The following is a 23,841-nucleotide window of genomic DNA, read 5'->3' as shown; positions in this document are numbered from 1 at the left end:
AAAAAAAAAAAAAAAAAAAAAAAAAATAGAAAAGAAAAAAAAGGAAAAATATTTTGGTAGTATTTCTGATGAAACTCTAGTTCACACATTGTGAGCCTAGATTTTTGTTCCAGTAATCAGGCCACACATTGGTAAAGAAGTCAATAATTAGTCACTACTCTGGTTTTCCAGGATTGCTCAAATATCTGAATGTCATTATAATAAGCCAAATTTACAGTTTACAAACCCTGTGAATTAATTCAACATACATAATTCAACTGATGTAAAAAATAATAACTTACTTGTCATTTTTCTTATGCAGTCTAGTTTCTGAGAATATTTTAAATTTATCTGCTGTAGCTTTTGATACTTACTTCCTGGTCACAAAAGATTTATAACCTTTAATTATTTACTCACACTTTAAAAGTTTCTTATTTCTTTGAAAGACTGGAACAGACTATCAAATCATGGCTGTTATGTTCCTTTCTTAAAATTCAATGTCGTCATTACAGAAACTTTCTGCATTTTTAATATTTTTTAAGAATAAGCTGACTTTTCAATGTAACTGTTCAGCTTCTATTACTGGAGTTAATGATCTGTTTATACAAAGTCAAACTGTTCTATTCATCATTTTGATTGGACTTAGGGGTAAAAGGTCATTTCCCACAACCACGTACATTAGCAGTCAAAACTCTTGTAACCTTAACATGACTCCATCTCCATAAAGTATATTACTGTAGTTAACACTTACAGAATACATATTTATGAAATAAGAAACTATTTTGTACTTGGATCCTCAAAATATGAGTCTAAGTTCTCTTATTTGGCTCAGTTTCCTCTTGTGGAAATGAGGATTAGAGAAGTTAAGAACTCTTACCAAAAAATTACACAGCTAACATTAGGGCCTGAGATAAGGGTTATTTATTTCCAAAGCCTATGCTATTATTATTATTCTATAATTCTTCCATACAACTAGATACATTCCTAGTCTTGCAGAAAACTGGACACTGACCTTCTGTTTCAAACAAGTTAGTTATTACCACAAGGACATAAAGTACCCTGCACTTCTCTTTACCATAGCACCTAACTACAGTAAAAGTTTGGAGTTAACAAGCACTATCATACTTCCCTGTATTCAACAACATTTGTATCTCTGATTCAAGGTCATTCTTCATGTTTTTCAAATGTATGGAATAGTATTCTCTAATTCAGTGGTTCCCAAGCTTTGCTGCACATTAGAATTACCTCGGGGAGCTTTTAACATGCTGATGCATAGGCTACATACCAAAGTAATTAAGTCAGAATATCTGGGGGTGGAAGTCCAAGCATCAGTGCTTTTCTAAGATCCTGAGGTAATTTCAACGTGCAACAAAGTTAAGAACCATTGTCCTAAGAAAAAACTCTTATTTTTGTCTCCCAAGCATACGGTCAACTGAGTCCACTATATCTGATGTTAATTAGACACAAGACTATTAAAGACCTAAAAATAATAACAGTAGGAAAGAAATGCAACTAATGTATGCTTTAGAATTGCTTTATTTTTTTAACTTAAAATTGGGTCGGAGTCTTCAATATGATTAGCTCTAAGGACAGAGTCACCAAAAGCATCTCATTCTCTATACCTGCTATTTGTATTTGAACTACTGAACAGAAATGAGTCCAGAAGAAAAGAACACAGCAGGTAGCTATGTTCTTCACTATTTTAAAAGAAAGAGGAGTTGGCCAACAGGCTGATAACTTAAAAGTGCAAAAGCTACAGCAGCCCTGTTCCATGGCCCACCGACAGGAATAACCACACGATCTGACAACTGCCAGAACACTGAGAAATTAAAAAGGAAACTATTAAGGAAACCAGATTTTCGTTAAAGTTTGATTTTGAATGAGAAATCTTACTGTGCCACACTGCATTTCTTTCCTCTCATTTTTAAATTCTTACATGTTATTCTGAATGTGTTGTATCACAGAAATATGGCTTGAGTCTTCTGTATATACACTTTATAATAAAATACTTAAGAAACAATACATTAAATATTCTAGAGTGAAACAGTAACACTGAATTAATTAGAAGTCATTAAAGCAATTTAAATCAATTCTGTGAAATCAAGATTAGCTGATTTAACACCCTCAAATATCACAAAAAATCTATAAATAACCCAAATAAATGTAAAGGTCACCACAGAAGTGAGGTTCACTATACATTAATACTAATTATTTTAAGCAATAACTAGAATGTCTATGCTTTATTATGACTCCATGGTGACGCTGGAGTTTATTACGTTTTGTCTTTTCAGTCAGTCTCAAAATCTTAAGTGCCTACTCTGTGTTAGTGTGTCGAATGAGACACTCCTGGGTATTTTCCTTAATGAGCACAATTTCTAGACATGTGATGAGACAGCAGCTAGATGAAATAGAGGTACCACTCCAAGCAGATCAACAAATGCCTCCACAAGGTGAGAGCCCCATGTATCATGAAGCCCTAGTACAAGAAATGGTGTATGCATATGTCCAATAAATAAATAGGTGGTGTCAACGGAGATGCACAATCCATGTATGCATATCCATAAAACTTTAAAAACAAGATGACCAAGAGAAACTCTGTATTAAGTATCCCAAAAGATTATTATAAATAAGTAGCCCACAAGTGAAAAAATTACCCAGATAAAAGGCGTAAGCCTAGTTTCAGAAGAAATATATATACGACTCTACTATTAATTGAAACTATTATTAGGTTAGAAATTAGGTACTAAACCCCAGGAATACAATTGTGAAATTGTGAAATGAAATTACCCACTAAAAGCAACCACAGCTCCTTTGGAGAAATGACTAATTCCAGGGCTGGGGCAGAAAGTATAGAATTCGTCTGAACAGCTTACCCAAGTAAGGCAGTGCTTTAAAAAAAAAAAAAAGATTCAGGGGGGTTGGGGGATGTCTTGAAGGAGCTCCCATGAGCCAAATCAGGGACAATCTGAGCATCAAAATGATGAACTATAGTAATGAATTATAAACCATGAAAATACAAATCCATTGAGTTCATACCAATAAACAAATACATGCATTCTTACATACATAGAGAGGTAGAAAAGGGGGCTCCTGCTTACAATAGAACATTGAGAGGCAACTGATAGTTTTGGAAGGAGTGCTAGAGTTTAAAAACCATCATTTTACAGCCATCATGGTAAAGACTAATTCAGACAAGAATTATGAACGAATGCTAAATCTAACCTTAAGTCTGGATGAAAAGCAGAATATCCCCATGGTCTGAAAGTGCCTTCTCAGAGGTTGCTTATTATTTACAATGGAAAAAACTAAAACCATATAGTGGAGGAATATAATAATGCCTTAAGTGATCAAAATTAATTTAATGAAAAAGGAGCAAGTTACAGTGTGTACCTCTGGATGTGGTAATCTGAGAAGAACATATAACGTATGTAGTATTCCAGCTAGGAATATTTAACTTGAATTTAATCACAAGGAAACACCATTACAAAACCAAATGAAGAACTTTCTATTTTTAAAAAAGTGGGAGGGGGACTTTACTCTTAAGAAATGTCCATGTCATAATGTAAATGTTCCTGACTAATGGACTTAAAAAAATATTACAACTAAATGCAATATATGGTCCTAGACTGAATCTTGGACTCAAGGAAAAAAGTCAATATAGTACATTATTGGGTCAACTGATAAAGCTGAAATATGAAAGGTTGATTCAAGTACTGGATCAATGTTAAATTTAGTGACGTTGACAATTTAACTCTGGTTATATTAAAAAATACATTTATTTTCTGGAAAAATACATCAAAGTATTTAGTAGTAATAGGCCATGATGTATGCAACTTCTTGTATAATCTCGTGGTTTAGAAAAAGATATGCATGTGTATGTGTGTATTCCCACGTATACATACATACACAAAGAGACACACATAGGGAGAGAGAGAAACAGAGAGGGAGAGAGAGAAGGGAGGAAGAGATGCAGGAAAGACAGAGTAAAAGCAAATGAAAAAGTAAACGCCATAAAATGTTAATAGTAGATGGATTCATGTCCTGCAGATTTAATGGAACAACATAGTGTTCTTTGTTCCATTCTCACGCTTGCTTATTTTCGAAAATAAAGTTTTCAGAAGTTTAAGCTATCATTCATCTTTGACAAATGTACTATAATAGTCCAGGACTTTACGTGAGAGCTTTGTATATCACTATTTTACATGACAGTTTTGAAAAGTGAAATGTACTCACCTATTGTTTGGATGATAGCATTCTGCACAATCTTCTCATCATTGTCTTTGGAACTTGTGTTTACGCTGACACTGCCTACAGATCCCCCCTGTAAATCATTTGCTTCGAATTCAACACTGAGACGCAGATGTTTCAAAAGGGTGTTGAAGACTTCCAGCACTGTTGGACCTATAAAGGATCACTTATGTGAGAAGATACATGTTTCTAGTATTGCATATTTGAAGTCAATTATCTTATTTCTCCACAGATTGTTTTTGTAATTTTTTAGTCAAAAATCCATAGTAATTTATAAACTATTTCATTTTTTTAAAAAAGAGTAAATGAGAAATAATTAAGAAAGCCCCCTCATTATACCAACAAACACTGGGCATTTATGAGTAACTCACTGTTTGAATCTCTGGTTCCACCCTTAAAAAACGTGTATGTGCATACAAGAATTACCAAAAACTTTCTACCTATGTAATCTTATCTGTTCACAATAATGTGTACTAGGACAATATTTAACTTAACCGCTGGATAAGAATCCATGAAATTATATAATATAGCTCACAGAAGCATCAAATATTTATTTTGTATCTTTTGAGACTGAGGAAGGGAGAATATGCCTCAATTATGAGACAGAAACTTCCTAATTTATTAGATTCAGGTTAACTGCATTTGTTCTCTTGCTTTTTGTTCTATAAATTCTCTGCATATGTTTCTACCGCTGCTTCTGTCCACTTTACTTTAATTAGTGGGTTTCACTTCTGCCTTTTACTCTTGATTCAAGCTTCTTCAGGACAGGTAGCCATGTTTAAATGCCTCTTCAAATGTATAGAGCCTAGCACACAGTACCTAACACACAGTAGACATTAATCAACGTGATGATTCAATGTATCATCTATGTTTTATTTCATATTTCCAATTAAATAACTTTGCAATTAAATAACCTGTTTTATCTCTCTAAGTTACAAGATAAAATAGAAAATTCATATCCAAGATGCCCACCTTTATTTGACAATAAAAGAACAAAAGAATACAGTTGGTCCTCCATATCTGCAGTTCTGGATTCACAGATTCAACCAACTATGGGCTGAAAATATTCAGGGAAAAAAAAACCCACGATAAAAAAATAAATAAATTAAAAAAGCAATACAGTGTAACAACTATTCACATAGCATTTACAGTGCAGTAGGTATCGTAAGTAATCGAAAGATGATGTGAAGTATATGGGAGGGTGTGCATAGGTTATACGCAAACACTACACCATTTTATACACAGAACTTGAGTACCTGCAGAGTTAGGTATTCTCAGGAGTCCTCAAACCAATCCCCTGCAGATACTGAGGGATGACTATATCATTACATAATATATATCTACTTTGAGTTTCAAGCAAAGAAACCATAACCAGATTCTCCTTCAAACTTCTGTATTTCTAATATGCCCTATTCCATTTTTGTAGTTACATGTAGGTATAATATCATAATTTTTGAACTACCCCTTCTTCTCACTAACCCATTATCAAATCCTATCAACCTGACATTGTTATTCCTGCTGCTTCCATGCAAGGGCAAGTTCTTTCCCTCATGGATACAATGACACTAACTTGTTATTTTTAATGTGCCCTACATTTTGCTGCCAGAAAAATTATCCTATAGCACATTTCTCATGAAGATTACAGTAAATCTTTAAGGACTATTAATCAGCTAAAGGAATATGTCCACAATTTGGCTACGACTTAATTTTAAAGCCACTTCTCTGACCTCTAAACTAACACTATACATTCTACCCAAAAAGGGCCACAAAAATTTTTGCTTGTGCTAATCCATTTTCCCTCCCTTCTATAAACCCTGGCTTTTTTCGTGATATGTGATCAAAGCTTGCCACATATTACAGTATTAGGTGGAGCTGTCTAATCACAAGTACACTATCAGTGTCTTGTCTCTGCATTCTCCCAATGTTCAGTATATAGTGAATACTCAAAAACCTTTATTAGAAGAAGGAAAGGGAGGAGGAATTGATGTGGAGGAAAATACTTAACTGTGCACTAAAGAAGCCTGAAAATAATTGCACAAACCCAAATTTCAAAAAGAAAAAATTATTGTACATCTAAAAACATATAGAAATATTCTTAAAGAGTTCTTCATACACTGCTATAATTACTGAAAGAACACTTTGAACCAGATTAATGCACATTTTATTTACTGGCACTCACCTATGGAACCTTTAGCAGCAATGGCAACAGCCTCTAACAGAACCTGAATAATACCTGCCCGAACCCGAGGAGCATCTTTTTTACGAGCATCAAGGTGTCCTAGAATCTCCTGGATCACATGGTGAGAATACTGAGCCTGAAGGAGACAAAACAGTACAAAGATGTATAAACAAGTACATGTACCTTGGCAGAATTCCTAAGACTGAAAAAAACCACCTGACACATAAATGTCCAATTAGTGACTGGTGGTAATGTTATGAGACAATAAATAGCCACAATACAAAGTCATTCTTTTGAAGAATAAACACAGATGCTGGAATATATTTATGACACTCTGGGTGAAAAAAAGCATACTGCACAATACTATGTTTAATAAAATTCAATCTAGTTTTTAAACAGTAAATTAGAATTATATATAAAAAGATTAATACTGGCCACCTCTGAGAAAGCGATTTATGAGAAATTTTTATTATCTTTATATTCTCTGTAATTTCACAAAGTGCATTTATACACTTTGATTTGATAATAGTATAAAATTTTGTAAAAAACATAAATTATGACATTCACAGTATTTTTTCCATACCCAAACTGGATAAATACTATTTAACATGGACACCTAAAAATCTAAACAGTCAAAACACTCACCTAATCAAGAGCTAGTGTCAAAATGAAAATATTATCGATGTGTACCTGACAAAATTTAAATCAAGGAGATATCAAAAGATGTACAATTAACAAAGGCAATTTTATCACATATAAATATATCTGATCAACCGTACTGAATGATGTTGGGGCCTAAAACAGAAAAACGACAGCCAAAAAAAATGTTTATTTTTAATTCCAGTGAATAGATTTTTTTTTTTTGAAGAGTAGCTAAGTTTTGTTTTTTTAAAACCTACACTTACACCCATGAGTAAGGATCAGTCTACTATGAAGCACCAAGCTGTAAAAAGCGCCTGTGGCTCTCAATCTCCCTGTCTGTATTTGCCTTCAGACAGGTCCCCCCACCCTGTTTTCAGGCTGGTTACTTTCTCTCCTTTGGAATGTGTGGTTTGATAAGAAGCAGGAGTGCCCTATGCATAATGGCTACTCTGCTCAAAAGCAAAAAGTTTCCCTCCTTCTCTATCAAGTAACAGATTTCATCTCTAGGTATTTCTCAAATTTTTGTCATAATACACATCTACTTTTAAAACCACCCAAGGTAAAAACTAAGTTTGTGTTTTCATCTTTACTGCTTTTCATTTAAAGCTATGTTAAAATAGATGAATGTTAGGCAGGAAGACACACACAAAACCTGAAACTGAACTTCTTGTCCAGGAAGCTGCACACTTCTGATGTGTGAACCTTGTGCAGTTATTAGTTTGCCTTTATAGGTAAGAGTAGCCATTTGATTTATTGTCCAAATGAGGACACTGCAGAGAGTGAAGGAGGTATTGTCAATAATTATAAAGTATGAGTACACTAAGCAAACCAGGGCATGTGTTCATTCTACTTATAAAGAACAACTCAAGAACGATATCATGTATTAAACAAAAGAATATGGAGTGAAAGGAAGGAAAAGTGCGAAGATGTTATACAGTATGTTGAAGTCACGTGTACTGAGGTTTCGTTTATCTATGGTAAAATTTGCCCTTACACCGAAGTTTAAAGCAATGCTAACAGATGAATCGCTTTAAGACACAACGTAATACAGTGGTGGTTAAGTACATAAGCACTGGAGTCAAACTCGCCCAAGTTCAAATTCTGACTCTATGATTTAATAGCTAAATAACTCTCAGATTAAGAGAGCATTATTTAATCTCCCTGTAACTCAGTTTCTCTCATCTATAATATTTAAACAATAACAATTATTCATAGGATTCTTGGGGCAATTAAATGAGTTCATTTGTATAAAGCACCCAAATTGTGTCTATTATATGACAAACGCTTAATATGTATTAGTTATTATTACTACTTTTCAGTTGGTGACTCCTGAGCTAATATATGACTATAACATTGAACATAATAACAATGATAACAAAAGAGCATTTCATTCAGAAGTGACCAGAAGCAGGCACTCTTCTAAGTACTTTATATATATTATATACGCAAACAGTTCTAGGAGGTAGGTTCACCTCAATTACTTCATGCCCTTCACAGTATAAATAAGGCACGTTTTAGTAACTTGTCTAAGGTCATGCAGAAATTCTTAAGGAAGAGCCTAAAAGTGCATTCTGTCTGATCTCAGAGTACAACTCTTAATCACATCTTGTTACCCTCAAGAAATAAATTTAGCATAAAAGACAGGCTTTAAGTAAAATATTTTCCCTTTACCACAAATGCTTTACTATATTTGAAACTATGTCTATGTAAACCCTTAAGGATATAAATCCTGGTCAAGACTAGCTAGTTTGTTTTATGGAGAGAGGGTGAAATATTACCTAAGAGTGATACCTACACCAAGTTTATGGTAAACGGCAATTAAAACAATCAAAGCTATCCAAAGTTTTAATTGTACAATGATAATAAACAGAAATTTCTATTCTAGTATATACTACCATTTCCAGAAATATTACACATGGTTTCCCAAACTGTCAAACCCTGTCATAACACAAGAGTAAAATACTAGACTATAGCTATCCCTTGATATACTTGGGGATAGGTTCCAGCCCCACTCCATACCAAAATCTGCACATACTCAAATCCTGCAGTTGGCCCTGTGAGGAAAAAAATCAGCCCCCATATACGTGGGGTTTTGAATCCAACAAATAATAGATTTTCGATCTGCATTTTGTTGGGAAAAAAAAATCTATACTGTAAGTGAACCTGCACAGTTGAAACTCATGTTATTCAAGGGTCAGCTATATATAAGACTTTCTGATATCCAGATAAAGCGACAAGAAAGGAAAGTCCCTTAGTCTAAACTCCACAAGAAGGTAAGCATCTGGAAAGGTGAGTGCACACTGAGGCCAACAGCAGTCCCAGGCACATCTTCAGCTCTCCAGTGCCCAAAGCTACTCATTTAAATGGTTGTATACATAGGAGACTAGATATAAAGCTTAGGAGCCATCCAGGAAAGGTAGGCTATGAGATCAGATATCCCTGTGACAATTCAGAACCCCTAAAAGACAACACCCTCAATGAATCAGGGGATAGCAGGAGACTGTCAAGAAGCTTGTCTGTGTTGGCCTTGGCTCTGAGGGGAACCATGACAGAATGACTTAGTTATCCTTATTATTAGATCTATCTTTTCATCTTAGCAAATAAGAAAATAAGTAGCCAATGAAAATGTATGAGACAAAAGAGCTAAATTAAGAGCAATGATTTATATCCTACAGCTTTCCACATGTTTGATAATGTGCTTATCTATACAGAACCAAAATTACTTATATATAGTAAATAGCTAATCAAACCTTACCTGAATGGAATACATTATAATTTTAAAGCAGTGAACTGCAAATTCATTGGGATCCCACAGTTTGTGATGATCTAAATGCCTGCAAATAACAAAAATTACTTTAAAATTCTCTATTTTATTATACTTTCTTCCTCTAGAAACCTCAATAGGAAAAGCTTAATAGTGAGAATACTACCGAAAAGAAAAGCAAGATTTCAATTTAATTCTTAATTAATGAACTTCATGAAATATATGTTGCAATTAAAGCTATTTCTAAAGCAATGCTGTGGACCAGAAATAGTTTCATAAACATTTAATCAACAAATATTTACTGATTCACTGGTTTTTTTAATGTTGTGATTTATTAATTTACTTCTCTCAAAGGGTAATTTTAACTAACAAGTAAATCTGAATGAAAGAGGGTGAAGGAAGGAAAAATGTAAGGCTGGAAAATACCAGGGGAACAGCCTTAGATTATATTCACAGATTGCCAGAGCTACTTCTCACCTACTATATCAAAATTAAATTTTAAAAATTGTCCTTACACATCAAAACCAGCTTTATTATAGCTATCATTTGTTGAAAATATACTTTATGCTAGGCATATACTATCAACCTTAATGGTTAATCTAGACCATGGGTTCAGGAATAAAATGATGAGAATTTGAATTCTGACTTCATTTTCTACCTATATGTCCTTGTCCATGAGTGAGTTACTTGACTTCTCTAAGGATCAGTTCTCTGACCTGGAAAATGGGGACAACAACAACATCCATTTCATAGGGTAAAAGGATTAAGTAAGATAAAGTATATAAGGTTAGCATAGTCACAGGGCGCGGCAGCACTTGATAAGTGGTAGCTTCTATTTTAATATATAAATAAACCACTTAATGCATGCATTCAAATCTTTTCAAAGGTGAAAAAATTGGAGCTCAGAGAGGTTGAATGAGTTTTTCAAGTTCATACAACTAATAAATGGCACATCCTGATATGACCTATATTTCCTTGAAAGTAATAATTACTTTTTGGGTCATTAAAAATGGAAATGGTACAAAACAAAAGACATGAAATCCCTCTTGAATCATCATGGTTATTAAGGTCTACTAGTGTTACATACTATGCTCTAGGCTCTATACATTCGAAGAGGCATTTGAACATGGCTACCTGTTCTGAAGAAGCCTGAATGAAGAGTAGAAGGCAGAAATGAAACCCGCTAATTAAAATAAAGTGGACAGAGGCAGTGATACAAACACATTCAGAAAATTTATAGAGCAAAATGCAGAAAACAAATGCACAGTTAACCTGAATCTGATAAACTGGGTAGTTTATGTCTTATAATTTGAGTCAAATTCTTCCATCTTCATTCTCAGAAGATATAAAATAAATCTTTAATGCTAATATGACCTGTATTATCATGATCTTATGGATTCTTACCTAATAGTCAAGTTAAATATTGTCCAATACAATATTTATCTGCTAAGAGGCAGAAAAACAAACTTTATTTACTGCTTAAAGCATGCTACCAATTACTTAGAGTTTGCAAATTTACTTGTCAAGAATTTTATTACAGTAACCTGCTAACATACTGGTCCTGGCTCAAATTTGTCCTATACAGCCCTATCTGATTAACTTTCTCAAAGGGAAATTTGAGCCACTTTATACTTTGAGCTAAGGTCTCCACTGATTATCTATAAACTTAAAATATAAAATTTTAAGATCTCTATAGTACAGTCTAAATGTTTTCCCTCTTATGTCACTGTAACCCCTAAACTATATACAACACTCCAGCCAACATTATCAGTGTCTTGTACTTACTGTTGATTAAAAATATGATATTCAAAATTTCTTTTAAATCCTTGATTTTCTTTACTCAAATAATAATTGAAATTAAAAATCTACTTCAACGTCAAACAAAAGCATTCTTTACAAATAAAATACAATTTCCAGAGCAGTTTTTGATAACTACCTTTATTTACATTAAAAGATACTGGCCCTGGCAGGGTGCTGTGGTTCATGCCTGTAATCCCAGCACATGGGAGGCAAAGGTAGGTGGATCACCTGAGGTTGGGAGTTCGAGACCAGCCTCAACAACATGGTGAAACCCCATCTCTACTAAAAATACAAAATTAGCCAGGCATGCTGGCGCACGCCTATAATCCCAGCTACTCGGGAGGCTGAGGCAGGACAATCGCTGGAACCCAGGAGGCGGAGGTTGTGGTGAGCCAAGATCATGCCATTGCACTCCAGCCTGGGAAATAAGAGCGAACTCTGTCTCAAAAAAAAAGACACTGGCCCTAAATTCTCAAATTAGACATGAATTATTTGTTTTGAACTACTAGAGCACTTTTTGTCCTTTTCTCATAATCCATATATTTTATAAATATTATACATGTCAGTCACCCATCAAATTTGTTATTAATGCATATATTCCCAAAATATCTGGCACCTCACTTGCAGAGGGCATTTAATATTTAATTAACTAAACAGCTAATGTGTAATCACATGTTTACTTAAGATTAATTTAATCAACTAATACATGATCAGAAATTTTAAGTTCTATATAGAAAAGAACATAACTCAGTTCATGTTATTCAACTCAAGTACAGCTTATTTGGTAAATTCTTTCTTTCAAGCTGGCTCTCTAGATTTTTAAGGTCTTATAGATTAGTTCTAAGAGTATTAAGATAAAAAAATGGAATTCTGATGTTAAGTCAGCATGTCTAGCTGGATATTAAAAAAATAAATTTGCCCTTGGTATATTTGGCATAATTCTGATTAATTTTTAGTAGCATTTCCATAAGCTTACAGAACATTTAAACAGTAGAGCTCAATATTTTGGAGGTGGGAGGAAACATAGATCCCTTTGAAAATCTAATGATTCTCTAATTTTTAATATAATTTTGTGATTTATAGATTCTTGTAACTAAGGTTCAACTTTGAACCCCAGGCTACGAACATCCATCTGTCCTAAAGAATTCTGGATGTTACACTAGGAATATCGTATATATTCTATAAAGCCACTATTACAGTCAGAAGGAGAAAAGGACAAGGTGAATTTTAACAAAAGAAAGACTAGCAAAAACGTCTAGAAATTACATAGAATATTTTATAGTAGATCTATCATCTGGTGACTGAGTTAGAAACACAATGGCTTGACAAGGCTTGAGAGATCATGTCTACGTGGAGAAACTCAAAGCTCATTAACGTATTTTGCCGGGAGGAGAGCATGAAAGTACCAATGAGATATTTAATATTCTTGCTCTGATTAATCACTATGTAAAAGATGAATTTACTCAGGGATGGGAATGTGATCTAAGGCAGCCCAGCCATGGCAAAAAGACAGCTAATAAATAGAAGCCAGTGACCAGGAACAACTGACCATGAAAGTTAGTAGAAGAAGATACATCATACTTAGACACTGTTTGTTTAAATATTTCACTGCACATATGCATTTCAAGGTCTGTAAATAGATACTCAAGTTAAACAATGCCCAGGATATTAAACATATTATTATACTTCATGCTTAAAGGGAAAAAGCTAATTAAGTAATTGAACCACTGTTCAAATATACCATGCATGACTCAGTCCTGTATTAATTCTACAACGTTACACTGGTTCCATTAATAACTCACTCATGCAAGTAAAAAAGTAGTTGTCCTCTATAAATAAGTTAACACAGAATTAATACAGCAAAGTCACAAATAACCAGGAAAAACTACTTACGCAAAAACTGGTCTAACAGCATTATTCATATTCCCAAAAGTTGCTCGACCCAGCAGTTCTCTGAAACAGTTTTCAGCCAGCACAGCAGGATTCTCTTCTTTGTCAGTTGCAGAAGGAGAAGAAGGAGGGCCTATGCGACTAAAAAAGAATGAGAAATAAAGAAAAACACAAGAATTTTAATATTAGTTCTAATAAACAATACACTTTACTTTTTAGAAATGTTAAAATGGCATTTTCTTTTTATCCTCCAGCAAATATAAAGCTTAATTCTAATTTCATGAATTTAACACCACCAAAATGAATCATACACTCTTTCAAATTGAAGAAATAAACTTGGCTGTGCAAATTATTTCTAACAGAATGTCTCTTACACTCAGCAGCTTGTTATTCACTTTCATTCAACTTTTCTATATTTACAGCAAAATCTTAGAAAGAACACAGGGCCCAGAGACTGTGTTTAGGTATCCTTAATTTAACTGTAAATGGGCAAAAATAAAGTGAAAAACTATGACATAGCCTGTAAATAAAAAATAAAAGCTAATTAGAATATCTGTATATGTAGCTGTCTTCAGCAGACAATATTCTATTCACATCCTGAAACATTATTTTAGGCTAATGAATTTATGAATAATAATTCTAAAAATGTGTATGTGGCACTGGGATTATATCACGAAAAAATGTAGTTACTTAAGAATTGACAACCAATGAGCTATTTCTTGTATTTTATTTATGCTAATCCTGGACTTCAAGAGCCATAATTATGGAAAATGGGTTCCCAACTAGCTAGTGATCCTTTAAATAGTAAATATTTGAGATAAGGAAACTTTCACCTCAGCTACAGTACCAAGAATAGGAAAATACAGATAGTGCTAAAATACATCAAGTTTCACACTTTAGGAAAGGTTCCCAAAACTGGAGACAGTCACATCTAAGGAATTAAGCATGAATCCTTTCTGTAATTACTGTAAATTATCATCAATGTTTAAGTGTTACCATACAGTTATCAACTACATATCATTTCTAGACTACTTTTATGTTGCTACTACACATATTATCACTAAAATCATAAATAAAATGTAAATTTAGAACTACAGATTGAATCACTTTTAAATTTGATTCAAATTTTTCTCCTCAAACTGGAAGAACCAGGAAAGTCAGGATAATAAGCCATTGGGGAATATTGCTTCTGAAATATTTATTAATATATTATTTATATTAAATGTTAAAAATATTATTTATAATATTTTACTATTCGTTTATTAACTCATTATCTGTGTGTATGGCAACAAAAATGTGGGGGATAAGCATGCTTCTAGTATTTGAAAAAGTGGAATAAAGTACAGAATTCTAACTGCAAGTGAATGTTGTAGGGGAAAAAGAAAAAATGAGCATAAATCCCAAAACAATATTCAATTCCAAAATATCTTACGACAAATCAAGTATGAACAGTGTCTAACCATTTTGTTGAAAAAATAAAATACAGTTTAGGTAGCTATTATTATCATTATCATTATTATTTTGGTTAGTTCTAACTCCCTGTGCAAAAGTATGCTGGATCTTTCAGATTAACAAAAGTAAAGTTATAATTTCTGTTACTCACATTTGTAACTTTAAGTAGTATTCATTAAAACGGCAATTTGAATATTCAATAACTAGTGGCAAATAAACTGTAAACTTATTCTAAAAGAAAGGCTTAAGTGTATGAGTAATATTCTGTAGTCTACTATAAGCCTAATGTGATCACCACAGACTAAAAATTTTTTCAGAAAGGTACATATTTTTAAACTCATTTAACTTTATGAGACTTCTTTTTACAGAGTACTAAAGACAAAACATTCTTATCCTAGCAAACACACATACATATATATAAAAGTAACAGTCTCAACACTAGTATCTTTTTAAATACCTGTCAACTTCTTCTATCTTTTGCATGTTAAACAGGAGGGATGGAACAATCTTATCCATATGCTGAGGTTCCCAAATGGTGGCCCGAAGTTCATCGTTAACTGTTTTGCGAACCACACCTTGAATACCTCTAATTCCAGCAATTCGTATCCTATAAAAAAAAAAAAAAAAAAGGGAAGAAAATGAGCCATAAAAAAATTATTTGAATAAGTCTGTTTGCCTAAGAGAATGGATATCAAGTAAATACTGTTATCTTATCAATACAATATCTTAAAATAACACACAAGTCTAAGAAAGTAAATCTCAAAAATTTAACAGACACAGAGATATGCCCCCAAAAGGCTTACTTTAAATATCATGTTTTTAAAATCAGCATTTAAAAAGTTACAAGGACTCTAAAATACAGAAATATCTATTTTTCTATTTTAAAAACCCAACAACATAGGTTTCCTTAAAACGACAATGACACTCCATCTCTGACCCGGAAGTCTTCAGAGCTGAGAGGACACAGATTTCCCTGTTCTCAACACCCTTCATGCTTCTCCAGACTTCTCACTGCTCCTCCCTAACAGCCCTCCAACTCCCTTAGTCCACCTAGACAGAAGACTAAGCTGGTTCTTTTAAAAGGTATTACAAATAAGAACTACAGAAATGGAGCACAGATAACCTCAGCCATATATATACAAATATGTCTATAAACACATATACATTATCATATAATAATCGGATAATGTGACTTAAAATGTATCAATATAGTAGTGACAGAATGCTGCCTTATCCTCCCATCCCAGATCATAGCACCAAACCTCCTCAAGCTCTTCCTTATACTTCTTCAAAAAAGCAAAAGAAAATAAAAATCTACAGGTTCAAGAATGAGAAGAAAAGTGACTTGTAAACAGTTTCTAAAAACTGTAACAGAACAAAATCTCAAGCAGAGCTAACTTGGTGGCCCAATTAGTCTCAAAACACTTTCCTTCTGGTCAAATATGATGGCTATTTACTTCCTTTCTTTCTATTGTCTAAAATACTCACCAATTAGATGTTTATTCAGTTTACCTAGCAGTCTTCCAAAAACAGTAAATAGGTTTAAAGAATAGAAGATATGGGGAGGGAGGTGACATTGCTTTACATCCTCATGGCAAAATAATGCAGGCATTCAAGAGTAGCAGATGGAGAATGGGAGGTGGCAGTAATATGATACTGAACAGGTGAAAAAAATGAATTGGAAGACACAAAGGCAAATTTTGCCTATTTCAAAGCTGTGTCTATACATGCTACTTTTTAAAACATAAAGAAGATTTATGAGAGAGATTCTGGTGCAGCTATCACAGTGGGCAAGGCCTAACACTGCTCCAAAAGGTGCCTGCTTTACATACCTGCTACTACATCTTGGGTGATGAGAAGGCCAAGCACAAGGTGGCATGGAGCACATGAACAAACAAGATGAAACTTGTACCATGCCTGTGAGACAGCAGCCTAAATGATGCAGCAGCAGATAGTGGTGCCCTTGTTCAAGGTTAAAGGGTGGTGTTGGTGGTAACTACCAATAGCTACTACAGCTACACAGCTTCATCCTATCCAGACCTAACATCTAGACTAATCAGTACATTCTAGCCATGATCCCCCAAAAGGAATTCTACAGCTTTCCCATCAGTAAAATAGAACAACTGTCACATCTACAGCATAGAAATGCTGAGTAATTTAAATGAGTTAATTCATGTAAAGCGGTTAAACAATAATTGGCACACAGTAAGCACTAAGTGTTAGCTGTTCCTGGTTGCTGCTAACCATGATGAGGATGATGACAATGATGGTGATGGTGGTGGTAATTTCTACCACAGCTGAAGTTTCTTCAGAAAATCAGAGTTAGAGATTAAGATTGTGATGCTACAAGTGAGAACCAGTTCTTCAAGGAAAATAAGAAAATCCTAATATTTACCAGCTCCATCTCCTACTGTCCATGTCCCCTGGAGTTCTACTTGATAAGAGCTTGGTAAAAAAAAATAAAGGGACTAATGATTTATCTAAGTTAGAACTCAGAATATAAATATACTTAAAGAAAATCAAAAGGGCTTTTATTTAAGGTAAAGCAAAAATAATCAAACTAAGTATTTTATATTAAATAGCATTTTAGTTTACTCATTTGTTTTACAGGAATTCAAATACAATTTTGGTATTATGGAACTTCAAATATGATATAATATTGGAAAGACATAGAATTAGCAAAACGTACTATAAGTCCTTTCATTGGTTTACAGAAAATCTGAAAGTTTTTATTGGAAGCAGTAATGAGAAACAGGTAAAAATACATTCAAAAGACAAGATATTTCACTAGGGAATGATAAATATTTAGAAAAAACATACTACATTCCAGATATTTTCTATATTTTGAAAGAAACCAAAAATGTTAAAATCTTGAAAAAATTGCCGTTTTCTTTAACTAATCTTTGTATCTTTTTGCCCCATTTAAAACTTATTAGCCTCTCAAGAGAGAGAACAGTCTCATAAACATTTAAAAAATATCCTTGAGAGAGAGAAAAAAGAATTGTCCTGGTGACGGAGACAAACAGAAAACTAATTCTTATAAGGTAATTATAGTGTTTTTCACCTCTGAGAAGGCTTTACACTTCATAATAAAGGAAAAATAGCAGGACTCTAAATGGCCTATACTCTACTGACCAAAAATTATACCACCAGCATCACAGACAAAAATAAATCTTATATCTGAAAATAACTATTTAATCACCTTTAAACTTTCTTTCTCCAAGTTAAAATAACATTTATACTTATTTTTGTTTCATGTAAACCAGCACTGTAGCTTGTATGGTTTAACTAAAAGCTAGTAATATTTCTGTACATTCCTTTATTTATTTTAAAATAAAAGTAAAAATTATAAAGCATTCTATATCTTGATTATCAACTGCCCACAGTAACTTTAAATCCTGGCTGATTTCTTGGTTTTTAGATGTAAGATAGTAACGCTCAAATTACTTTCTACGTTTCCCAAAGTCATTTTGACTTTAATTCTTAAAGTTTCTCATTTCTGTATTTCTCATTCTATCCACCTACAGATTGAGTTTATAAAATATTTGACTCCAGATTTTTAGTAGGATACATCTAGAAGAAATGTTTAAAAATGTCCAAGATAGTTGTCATGACAACCTCAGATGGATAGTGATTCAGTAACATACATTCATTCCATTTATCTATTTATTCACTCAAAAAGTACTAACTGAGAGCCTACTATGTACCAGGCCCTATTCAAAGTATTGGCAATACTGCAGTCCTCAAACCAAAGTCCTCACTCTCCTGGAATTTATATTCCATAGAGGAGCAAGAAACAACTAGGGATGGAATGAGAGGGGTGACATTAATAAAGGGTGGCTGGGGAGGGTTCTTGTGATAAGGTGTCATTTGAGGAGAAATCTGAACAAAGTGAGGTAACAAGCCATGTGGGCACTAGGGAATTGTTTTTTGGACCAAGACCAATGTGTCCAAAGGGCCTGAGGAGAAGTGTGACTAAAGTGTTCAAGAAATGGCAAGGAGACCCACGTGGCAGGATTAGAGCACAAGCAGGAAGAAATGATAGAAGGACAGGATCTGACAGAGTAAGCAGAGCATGAGGAGACATTCCAGGCAACAGTAAAGACTGCATTTTAGTGAGCTGGAAAGCCATTCCCATTTTGCTACTTCAGTCAGTAATTATAGCTTCTAACAGCAATGGAAAGCCATATTTCAGCCATATTCTTGTTTCCTCTGCTAATCATTATGTAACATATAAACACAATATTCATCTCTAAATTATTGACTATAGATCATAAAGTAAAAAAATACATACTCTGTTCGTATTTCTGGATCACTATGACAGGAATGACACATGGCACTGAATCGAGACACAAAAAAGTCATAACGTCTGTGATAGGATGGTGTGTCTTCTTCAATATTTGCAAATTTGACAAACTAAAAAACACAAATAATATAAACATATATTACCTTCTTGAAAGTGTGGACCAAATACATTTAATTTCATATACCACCATATTAACAAGCGATATAAAAATAAGAAACAAAAAAATATCAAATACGACATTAATACAGAAGAAACTTTCTTTTCTTGAAATAGGGTCTTGTTCTGTTGCCCAGGCTGCAGTGCAGTGGTGTGACCATAGCTCACTGAGCCTTGAATTTCTAGGCTCAATTAATCCTCCCACCTCAGCCTCCCACGGCATCAGGACTACAGGCATGCACCACCAAACTTGTCTAATTTTTTGATTTAATTTTATTTTTGTAACAATGGGGGTTTCGCTATGTTGCCCAGGCTGCTCTTGAACTCCTGGCCTCAAATGATCCTCCTGCCTTGGCTTCCCAAAGCACCCAGATTAAAGGCATAAACCACTGCACCCAATCCAAAAGAAACTTTTTAATAATAAACTTTTAGAAAACAAGAGGAAGAAAAAAGAAGAAACGTAATCTATGCTTTCCCTAAATCTTAATCCATAATAATGACAATGTATTTATCATTGCACAAAGAACACAAGTTTTGAAGTAAGAAAGGCCTAAGATTGAATCCCCCTATTATATACAGCATTACTTCACTGTGTCTTTGGACAAGTTATTTAGCTGTAATTCCTCATTTATAAAATGAAAATAATATTTCTAAGCTTGAAGGGTTTTCAAGAATCATGACATAATATATGTAAAATATCTAGCATATACTGTATTATTTCTTTAAAAATATGAACCAATGTTGCATGGCATTAACATGTATTACCATTATGTATTATTATTTATAACAAAAATTATACATTATTTATTGATATTATTTAATATTTTTCTTTCTTGAATCAGTAGGTATACAGCTATACTATATTATGCTCCACACTTTTCTATATTTGAAACAGTTTACAATAAAAAAGAGGTAAAAACAAAAAGTATCCAGCACAGTTTTTGAAAACAAAGGAGAACCGAAATACATTGCATCTATTACTGTCATATTGAGTTGGCATTAGCATGAAGAGGAAAATGTCAACAAATTAAACTGTACGACGACCATTAATAAATTTTAAACTAGTACTGGTCGTGTTCGACAACATAAGGCACTCAGCACCACTAAGAAAATTAGACCACTAGTAAATACTAGGTAATTAATGTTGGTCAAGATAATACGGCATTTCATTTAATAAAATTCACTCAAATTAAGGTAGGTAACTGGGGAATTTGGCCTTTTGCCCAAACGACTCATTAAAACAATCTAATGGCATTGCTGGGTGAAAGGAAAGACATTTCTGGAAATGTATACTAAAATTCTCCCCCTAGCTAGTAAGCCACTTCCCCAAAATGTTCCTCACTTAATGTAAACAAAACCGGGGAAGTCTAAGTAGCTACCTTGCCTGAAACTAAGCTTGTCACATCATCTAAATGCATTTGGAAATACCCAATATATTCCTGCTGAAGTAAGTGAAAAAAATCATATTAAGAGTTTTGAATGAGGGTTTATTTAATGCTCCTGCTACCAATAATAACAGTGCCATGCATTCTTCCAAGAGCTTCATATATATCAACTCATGTCACACAACAATCCTGTGAGATTGGTATTCTCATTATCCTCATTTCACAGATGAAAAACCAAGGTAAGGAGAGAATCAATAACTTGCTCAAGGTATACAGTTAGAAAGCGGTACAGGCGTAGTTCAAACTGGGGTGGTCAGACTCTGGAATTCGTACTGTCAGCATCTTGTATACTTCCTCTTCCTGTCCTATACCAGAAAATAGTTATCCATAAACAATAGCAGGTAATATATGATTCTGTTTTTTTTATTAAAACTCTGAATGGAAACATACAGTATTCATGTAGGTTGAACGCCTTAAAGCTTCTCAGAGAAGAAGTTGGAACTGAAAGACTGAAGGTGATACAATGAAACTAAAGACAAGAGAATAAATATTACCACTGTATTTTCTTTTTAAAGTAGGTATGCTTTCCCCAAACTTATTTTAAGGGACAATGGTTCAAGAGAGAGGAAAATGAATGTGGCGAGCAGAAATAGTTCAGAAGCAGTCTAAAAAACAATAAACACACAAAACCTTAACTTCTATGGTAAATTTATTTTTAAGACCATTCAAAGACCATTCAAGACCATTCAAAGGAAAAGAATAGCCTTTTCAACGGATAGTAATGGCATAGTTAAATATCCACATGCAAAATGTGGATAAAGCTGAATGCTGAATTCACACCACATAAAAAAGCTAACTCAAAAAGGATTATTAAATACAAACCTAAACTGTGAAATTCTTTAGAAGAAACTATGGGAGTAAACCTTTGTGATCTTGGATTAGGCAATAGTTTCTTAGATATGAAACTGAAAGCATACCTGTCCACCACCCCCTCAACACACATACACACCCACACACACCAACAACAAAAGGAAAAAAAAAGCAATTGAACTTCATCAAAATCAAAACTTTAGTGACTCAAAGCATACCATGAAGAAAGTGAAAAGACAAAACCATAGAATTGGAGAAGATATCTCTAAGTTATGTATCTGATAAATAACTCTTACCAAGAATAGATAAAGAACTTTTACAACTCAACAATAAAAAGACAATTGAAAAAAGGAGGGAAAGGATTTGAATAGACATTTCTCCAAAGAAAATATACCCAAGAGTCAATGAGCACATGCAAAGTTTTACCATTAGTCATTAGGGAAATGAAAATCAAAACCACAATGAGATACCACTTCAGACTCTCTAGGATGGTTAAAATAAAAAGAGATAGACAATAACAAGTACTGATGAGGATGTGGAGAAACAACACTCACATGTTGGTGGTGGGAATGTAAAATAATGCAACCGCTTTGGAAAAAAGTTAAACACAGTTACCACATGACTCAGCAATTACACTACTAAGTATATACCCAAGAGAATGAAAAACATACATCCACACAAAAACCTGTACACAAATCTTCATAGCAGCATTATTCATACTAGCCATAAAAATGTAAACAACCTTAATTAATGAAAAGGCATGAAACTCAAAAGGAATGTAGGACACAAAGTGAGTGTTGCAATACAAGACCAAGAGAAAATAAAAATGACAGGTATGTATTCATTTACAGGCAGATATTCTATCAGTTAATACCACAGATTTTACAAGAAACAGCAGAAAAAGTGAGCGGCAAAGTATTCTAATTATCTTCATTTGTGTTGACTGTTCAAATGCCCTATTCAGGGAATTCGTCTTTACCAGGTAAAGTCATTCTAAGAAGCAATTAATTCTAGATATGCTAATTAAGCATAAATTTAGCAACAGAATAGTTTTACTCACAGAATTTGTTCCAAGAACTTGAAGCTTTGGTTCCCCCGATTCCAGCAGCTTTGCCACCATATGAAGAAAGCTTTCTACAAATGGCTTAATGCTTTGAGAATGGCAAGCCATGAGAAGTTGGTCCAGTGCCTCCATAGCAATCAAAACATACCTACATACGTAGGAGAAAAATAATGTCAAAGCATTTCTACCTCTCTTAATTCTCCTAAGTGCTTTCCATTGGAAGAACAGAAATAATTCTATTGAAATACACTGAAGAAAGAAATCCAAATTTAGTAACTCCTAAGTAAAATCTTAATTCTCAGCACTAATATCTTGGTTATAAAATAATCCTTTTATCAAAGTATACAGAAAATATACACTGTATTCCTCCATTTTCTCCTTAACTATCTGAGCTTCTTTAACATTAACTTTGTGTATATTTTTCTTTGTAAATATGGACATTTTCTATTTTCCAGACTTTCAACCATATTTACTTGTATCTGACCCAAAATAATTATTATAGTAATGTGACAATTTCCAATATAATCTACTTAGATGTCTAAATATGAGTAGATAAAACACTATCAGCAACAGAAGATTATTTTAAAAACCTCATAAATATTACTTTACAATTCATCAGATTTTACATCTTGTACTTAAAATTCAGACAGACACCAGAGGCTAGGAAGGGCATGTAAGTGGGGCTGGGGGGGCAGGGTGTGGAGGGATGAAGAGAGTTTGATTAATGAATACAAACTTACAAGATCAGATAAAAGAAGTAGTTCTAATATTCAATAGCACAGTAGGGTGACTAAAGTTAGCAACAATGTACTGTATATCTCAGAGTAGCTAGAAAAGGACTTGAAATATTCCCAACACACAGAAATGATAAATTGAGGTGACGGATAGCCCAAATACCCTGACTTGATCTTTACACATTCTGTACATGTACTCCATAAATATGTAAAATATCATGTATCAATTTTTAAAGGGTAAATCTAAAAAACAATTAAAATTCAGTCTTTAGACACTTTTCCTTCAACAATCAACTTATAAAGCTATGTGTGCCATGACTTACTAAAATGTTCTAAGTGGTAACAACGCAAAGGTACAGAAAGCTAATATATC

The 23,841-nt window shown here is 33.5% G+C and overlaps 1 protein-coding gene across 1 annotated transcript in view; it reads right to left on the bottom strand.

The window, feature by feature from the left end:
* The window catches only part of EFR3A (EFR3 homolog A), a 97,062-nt gene that overhangs the window by 30,957 nt on the left and 42,264 nt on the right, over window positions 1-23,841 (bottom strand). Inside the window, exons 4-11 of the mRNA XM_026454564.2 lie at window positions 22,732-22,882; window positions 19,249-19,370; window positions 15,412-15,561; window positions 13,506-13,643; window positions 9,804-9,882; window positions 6,407-6,542; window positions 4,213-4,380; window positions 1,707-1,798 (exon numbers count right to left, since the gene is read on the bottom strand). Coding sequence (XP_026310349.1) covers window positions 1,707-1,798; window positions 4,213-4,380; window positions 6,407-6,542; window positions 9,804-9,882; window positions 13,506-13,643; window positions 15,412-15,561; window positions 19,249-19,370; window positions 22,732-22,882 — 1,036 coding nt within the window. The remainder of the gene's footprint in view (window positions 1-1,706; window positions 1,799-4,212; window positions 4,381-6,406; window positions 6,543-9,803; window positions 9,883-13,505; window positions 13,644-15,411; window positions 15,562-19,248; window positions 19,371-22,731; window positions 22,883-23,841) is intronic.

Source organism: Piliocolobus tephrosceles, chromosome 7, assembly GCF_002776525.5.
Source record: "Piliocolobus tephrosceles isolate RC106 chromosome 7, ASM277652v3, whole genome shotgun sequence".
In the NCBI taxonomy this organism is placed as follows: Eukaryota; Metazoa; Chordata; class Mammalia; order Primates; family Cercopithecidae; genus Piliocolobus; species Piliocolobus tephrosceles.
The sequence above is the reverse complement of the archived record's forward strand: the minus strand, read 5'-3'. Positions and strand labels throughout refer to the sequence as shown.